Source organism: Lolium perenne, chromosome 5, assembly GCF_019359855.2.
Source record: "Lolium perenne isolate Kyuss_39 chromosome 5, Kyuss_2.0, whole genome shotgun sequence".
In the NCBI taxonomy this organism is placed as follows: domain Eukaryota; kingdom Viridiplantae; phylum Streptophyta; class Magnoliopsida; order Poales; family Poaceae; genus Lolium; species Lolium perenne.
This window is the reverse complement of record NC_067248.2, coordinates 9,911,519-9,918,452: the sequence shown is the minus strand read 5'-3', so window position 1 is coordinate 9,918,452 and position 6,934 is coordinate 9,911,519. Positions and strand designations below refer to the sequence as shown.

The 6,934-nt window shown below is 51.2% G+C and overlaps 1 protein-coding gene across 1 annotated transcript; it reads left to right on the top strand.

The window, feature by feature from the left end:
- The first annotated feature begins 4,968 nt into the window (after positions 1-4,968).
- LOC127298996 (uncharacterized) lies at positions 4,969-6,544 on the top strand. Its single transcript, XM_051328867.2, has 4 exons — positions 4,969-5,119; positions 5,206-5,304; positions 5,405-5,530; positions 5,609-6,544. Exons 1-4 carry the CDS (start codon positions 4,997-4,999, stop codon positions 5,798-5,800), a joined length of 540 nt encoding a protein of 179 aa, XP_051184827.1. The 5' UTR covers positions 4,969-4,996; the 3' UTR covers positions 5,801-6,544.
- Positions 6,545-6,934: the final 390 nt, after the last annotated feature.

Here is a 6,934-nt window from a genome sequence, read left to right as displayed (position 1 = left end):
GAGACGAGGCAACTCATGTCGGCGCTCAACATGGATTATCAAAGGATAGACTGTTGTGAAAAAGGCTGTGTTCTCTTCTGGAAACAGTTTGCGGAGGACAAGTACTGTCCCATTTGTAAGGCCTCTAGGTATGAAGAGGTAACGGGAAAGGATGGTCAGGTGAGGCAGTCAAAGATCGCAAAGTCGATTCTTCGGTATCTCCCATTCATAAAAAGAATCCAGCGGCTTTACTTGACTGAGGAGACCGCCAAACAGATGACGTGGCACAAGATGGGGACTCGAATAAAGGACAATCAGGGGCGGACGAAGATGGGACATCCATCTGATGGCAATGCATGGAAGAACTTTGATAGAAAATACCCCCATAGGGCAGCAGATGCTCGGAATGTCAGAATTGCGATAGCTACAGATGGCTTCAATCCATATGGTATGTCGAATGCCAATTACAGTTGTTGGCCCGTGTTTGTAATTCCGCTCAATCTCCCTCCCGGAGTCCTAATGACGAGGAAGACCATGTTTCTGTCGCTGATCATTCCAGGGCCCCATTACCCGGGGAAGAACTTGAGTGTCTACATGCAGCCGATTGTGGAAGATTCGAACCACTCTTGGCACCACGGGACGTTGATGTACGACCGAGCATCGAAGACAAACTTCTGCATGAAAGTTTGGTTGCAGTATACCATGCATGACATGCCCGGGTACGCCCTAACATGCGGATGGTGTACAGCTGGTAAATGGCCATGCCCAGTGTGCAGGCATCGACTTGAGTTCCTTTGGCTAAATAAGGGTCGCAAGTATGTTGCGTTTGACACGAATCGGCAGTACCTCAAACGGAGGCATCCGTTCAGAGAAGACAAAAAGAACTTCAAGAAAGGCAAAGTTGTGCATGAAGTAACAGAGGTGCCAAAGTTCGATGGTATAGCTGTTGATGCCAAGCTACGTGCTCTCGTGCCAGCGACATCGGAAGCTGGCCATCAATTTGAGGGATATGGTGTAACGCACAACTGGACTCACGAGGCAGCCTTAACGAAGCTCGAGTATTACAAGGACCTCGAACTTCCCCATAACATCGATGTGATGCACACCGTAAAGAATGTCGCGGAGTCCTTATTTCACACATGCCTAAACATTCCCGGGAAGTCAAAGGATAATGTCAAGGCTAGAGTCGATGTTGAGAAGCTCTGTGATAGGAAGAAATTACACATGCAACGTCCTACTGGCCGTCGAAAGAATTGGTTCAAGCCGCACGCCGACTTCTGCCTTGATTCCATCCAAAAGAAGGAGGCATTCAAGTGGCTAAAATACGTTGTGATGTTCCCTGATGGTTATTGTTCGAATATGAGCAAGGGAGTCAATCTTTCGACGGGAAAAGTCACCGGGCTCAAGAGTCACGACTATCATATATGGATTGAGCGGCTGATGCCGGTGATGCTTCGAGGGTATCTCCCCGAGAAAATATGGCGAGTGCTCGCGGAGTTGAGCCATTTCTTCCGCACGCTCTGTGCTAAGCAGATATGTCCTAAGGTTATTGAGAAGCTGCAAGTTGAAGTGCCGGAGTTGCTATGCAATTTGGAGATGATCTTTCCGCCAGGCTTCTTTACTCCGATGGCACATCTCATTGTGCACCTCGCAAACGAGGCACTCTTGGGTGGCCCAGTGCAGTTTCGGTGGCAGTTTTGTATTGAGAGAGAGTTCAAGTATATTCGGAAGATAACTGGAAACAAATCCAAGATTGAAGCATGCATAGCTGAGGCAACGTGCCTTCGGGAGATGGCAGATGCCGCAACAACGTACTATCCTGATGAAGTTCCCACTCTGCATAACCCGGTCTCTCGTTACAATGTCGACGTGCCCATGAATGACCCCAAGCTTCAACTATTCCAATGTCCCGGTGGCAAGGCTGGTAAAGGACAAAAATATAGATTGGAGAGGGAAGAGAAGGATTGCATAATGCTCTATGTGCTTATGAACATGAAGGAAGTGGTGGGGGGGACGACGACGATGGCGGTCACGATTTCATTAGGTAACATGGTGTAATGCTTATTGTATCTAGTTTCGATCACCTACACTCAACTCGGTCTAATGCTTATTGTATCCTTTCAGCGAATTCACGGATGAACAGTGGTGGCTTCCGCGCGATCCCACGGGCGCGGAGTTGGAGACTCTACGGCAAGAGGGTGCTCCGAAGTAAAAATAAACTTTGTGTCTTGGTTCATGAAAAAAGTAATGTCTAAGCTGTCCCTCTTACCTACCAATATGTGACTTGTCCCTGTTATTCCACGTAACTAATGCACACAACAAATTTGAACCGTGCTTGTAGGGAGCTGATGCAAACGTTGAGATGACAGATGAGTTGAGATGTGTTTCCCAAGGTTGTAACCGTGACGTCATGAAGTATGAGAAGTATGACGTGAATGGGTTTCGATTCCATACGAGACACACCAGAAGGGCCGGGCGAATCCAAAAACGATAAATACTGGTGTCTTCACTAAAGGATCCGATACCTTTGATTACTACGGGAGGTTAGAGAATGTATACGAGCTGACCTTCAATCGTACAAACAAACAACTCAATCTCGTTGTGTTCAAGTGTCATTGGTTCGACCCAAGAGGTGGACGAGAGAATTACCAAGTCCATTGGGTTAGTTGAAGTTAAGCCTTCCACCACCTATACCGGAGCCGATGTCTATATTGTTGCTCACCAAGCCAAGCAAGTTTATTATTTGCCGTACCCATGCCAGAAAGCGGCCCTCAACGGCTGGGAAGTCGTGTTCCAGGTATCGCCACATGGTAACCTACCGATTCCCTCCGAGGACGATTACAACAACATTGACCCTGCAACATACGAGGGAATTTTCTATCAAGAGGAAGAGGACTTCGGGCACTTTGAGTTAGAATGTGTTCTTGAAGAGGACCTCAGGAACGATGCAGAAACTCGTGGTGAGTCAGTGGTGGATCTAAAGGACATAGATATGCTCGAGAAGTTACAAGTGGAAGATGATAGCGATGATGAGCCTCCACCCGTCTATCAAAATCCAACTTACTACTCAAAAGATAGTGATAGTGATAGTGGCAAGGAGAAACAAAATGAGATTGACGATGAGATTGATGACGGCTGGTGAGGGTCTTTTATGTGTTTATATTTCAACATGCTTCTTATTTGTTTAGTATCTTTATGCTTAGTATTTATATTTTTTTCAACATGCTTCTTTATTGTTTAGTATCTTTATGCTTAGTATTTATATATTTTTGAACATGCTTCTTAATTGTTTAGTGTCTTTATGCTTACTATTTATATATTTTTCAACATGCTTCTTAATTGTTTTCTCTTTCTCAATGCAGGTGATTGAACAATATGAGCGGCGGCAAGGAGGACTCGTCGAGCTTGCTTAAGAAGATGCAACAACGCAAGAACAATGTTAGAAGGAGTGAGAGGGCACCGCGTCGCAATCCGCGTTACGAGGACGGCGCGGTAGGAGGAGGAGGACGAGGACGGGGACGAGGTGGTGGAGCTGGAGGTGGCTTGGGAGGAGGTGGAGGTGGAGGTGGAGGTGGAGGTGGAGGTGGCTGGGGAGGACCGGACTTTGAGCCACCACCCTCGGCTTCAGGCGACGTTGCTTCCGGGTTCTTTTTGGAGGGGACGTCTAGAGAGGAGGCGGAGACGGAGTCTAGAGCCGAGGAGGACTCTAGCCGCGGGTTTGAGACTCCGGAGGAGGATGGGCGGCCGAAGGCACTGAAGATTCGTGGGGAAGCGAGAGTCCCCGACGAGAGGAAGGAGCCTAAGACCCATGAGGCGAAGACCCTTATTATTCCTGCTGGCCCTGAGTAAGTGTACTAATTTGGCAATTTCGATTTTCATGTACTAATGTTTGATTTTCATGTGCTAATGTTTGATTTTCATGTGCAGCAATTGGATATTTCCTCCGGGGGTCAAGGGGCGCCTGCCTAGCAGCATGATTGGAGCTTTGCTTAGGAAGTTCTGGCCGGGCAAGTACTATCCCCTCGGCACTGTCCCAGCTGGCGAGAAGAAGCTAGCCACTACTTGGACGGACTACGAGAGTGCCCCTGGCGTAGGCTTCCCGACGGCTGCTGAGGCCGTGATGAGAAAGTTTTGGGTAAGACATATTTTCTCGAGCTTCGTTCATATTTGATGACCCCAATGTTCTAACTCATGAATCTCACAATTGTTTTTTGCATGATTGAAGTGTTTTTATCGTGTGGCGCCCGAGGTTGAGGAGACGGCCGCGAACAGGACTTTGCGGGCGACTTGTGAGAGGTTGACACCGCAGGTGTGGTACAACCAAAGGATCACGTCCGCGGGTCACTTCGGGTCAGAGAGAGGCGAGAGGGTCCATAAGCCGGACATTGTCGGTAAGAATGCTAAGGCCGAGTACGAGATGACGGTGGAGGACTACATGTCGGTGAGTAAAATGTCAATGAGATTCTACATTGCTACTAAGTTGCGATTGCATTAGATTGAGTTGAGTATTGCATTTTCAGGTTATAAACGATTGGGCCGAGCCGCATGCCGAGGCATGGGAGGAGATGGTTAGGACGAGGTGGCTCAAGATGGACGAGGACTTTGCAGCCGTGGCGAGGCGGAACGCGGAGAACCGAGGCGACGGTGGCACACACTGTGGGGGAAACCTCAGCTACGAGCGCTACAAGGGGAAGACGGTATGTATACATTTTATTTTCCTTCAGGTTCAAAGTTGGTACTCACAACATTTCCTTTCGCGATGCAGAGGGCTGCGTTAGGACCCGAGGAGGAGATGTCTGACCTCGAGATATACAACAAGATGCGGCTTAAGAAGCCCGATCTCTCGCAGCCTCAGCCCTCGCTCCCTGAGTACTTCGGCACCTACGCCGAGGACGTCGAGAACTACTGCGAGATGGTGAGGCATCGTCACCCGGAGGTGGATGACCCCATGAGCGCGGAGGTCGACGAGGAGTCGCTGGTCCTGTCGTCCGGAGGGTTGCCGCATGGCCGTCTCGCCATGCTGAACAAGGCCGTCAAGCATACCCTCACCACGACCTTCACGCGTCTCAAGGCGGGACTCACCAAGGACAGCCCCCCTCTCCCGCCTCGTCGCCGGGCTCGGCAACAACCCGCATACGACGTAAGTTTCCCTCATTTCCATCCTCTTTCCGACTTTCGTTCATACATTGCTAAGTGCTAACGAGACATGAATTTGTGAAATTGTAGCCTGACTTCGAGGCGGCCTACGTGGCCGCTCATCAAGAATATCAGGTGGCCTTCAACCAGCACCAGCAGCAGTTCATGGAGTACATGGCATATATACATGTAAGTTCCAACCTTTGTTTTCGCAAATGATGACAAGTCCCACTTTCCCCTAGTTTGATGCTTCATTTCTGCAAAGACTGACATGTAAACTATCTTGCAGGCGTCGTTTGTGGCCAATCAAACTGGACAGACAGCGGATTTAGGGCCGATGCCTCCCTTTCCGGGGCCGGCGCCAAACATGCCATCGAAGGAAAATTTCGCTGCGGAGTACTATGGGAGAACAACGGTAAGTTCTTCGCCAAACCGAATACTACGGCTTTCCTTTGCCTCGCAAATTGCTAACATCTCGGGAACATGTGTGTAGGGAACGGGATGTTCCGGAAACCAGGGTGGTGGGAGGGACATGACACCGGTTCATGATGGTGGTCCTTCTCCCGGTGCTACACCCGGTACTTCTCCCGGTACTTCTCCCGGTCCTTCTCCCGGTGGTTCTTCCGCAGCTTCTACCGGAAGGAATCGGCCCGGGCCGGTGTCTAGCGGCGACGAGCTCCTCTAGTAGTCCCATGTATCTTATGCACACTATGGCACCATGCATGTATGCACACTATGGCACTATGTATGCATCCCATGTCACTATGACACTATGTATGCAACCTATGGCACTATGACACTATGTATGCACTTGATGTTATATGTATTTGCACTTCATGCCTATGAATTTCATGTGAATTATATGTGCTTGTGTATCCTGCCAAATCTGGAAAACGCGCGAAACAGCAAAAAACGCAAAAAATGTACCAAATGGTACCCTCTACGCCGACGGGTTCCCCCTCGGGGTAGCTCCCAGGATCACCCAGGGCGCGCCACGCGTCCAGAAATGGACCAAATGGTCGAGTCTACGCCGACGGGGAGGCCCTCGGGGTAGCGGCCGTCGCCCAGGGACGCCCAGGCCGCGCCACACGTCCAAGTACGCCGACGGGGAGGCGCTCGGCGTATCGGCGCCAGGATCGCCCAGGCGGCGCCACGCGTCCAACTACGCCGACGGGGAGGCCCTCGGCGTATCGAGAGGCAGGAGCGACCAGGCGGCGCCACGCGTCCAACTACGCCGACGGGGAGGCCCTCGGCGTATCGAGAGGCAGGAGCGACCAGGGCTCGCCACGCGTCCCCGTACGCCGACGGTGCGGCGCTCGGCGTAGCCGTAACGGCCGTCATCTTGACGGTGCCGGTTAGCGGCCTGCGCCGACGGCCACTACGCCGACGGGTGGGGCCAGCCGTCGGCCCACTCCGTCTACGCCGACGGGCGGCGCTACGCCGAGGGCCACGTGGCATGTGCCGAGGCCCACCTTCCCCGAGGAGCTACGCCGAGGGGCCCCGTTGGCGTAGTGTACGCCGAGGGCGAGGCGGTGATACGCCGAGGGCTGGAGGCCGTCGGCATCTTGGCAGATTCCTGTAGTGAAAGAACAAAAACAAAGCAGAATTAACTTGGTTGATCCTGATCTGGAAATGGGTGAGCTTGTAGTAGGAATTCTTACCGGATGACAAGAGAACCACCATCACCAACCAGAAGCAGATGGACGCCCTGTTGGTCTTGGTGTACCATGCTGCCATATCGATGAGCTAGTGGTGTGGTGTCTCTTCCCAAAGCTATCCGATGGCTGGCTGCGTGGAGTCTCTTTCCAAACCTATTCGA

Excerpts from the sequence above, each read along its gene's own strand:
- LOC127298996 (XM_051328867.2), top strand. The coding sequence starts at position 4,997 with ATGCTGAACAAGGCCGTCAAGCATACCCTCACCACGACCTTCACGCGT. Across the intron at positions 5,305-5,404 it reads AGTACATGGCATATATACAT|GCGTCGTTTGTGGCCAATCA; the intron begins GTAAGTTCCAAC and ends ACTATCTTGCAG. Across the intron at positions 5,531-5,608 it reads AGTACTATGGGAGAACAACG|GGAACGGGATGTTCCGGAAA; the intron begins GTAAGTTCTTCG and ends ACATGTGTGTAG.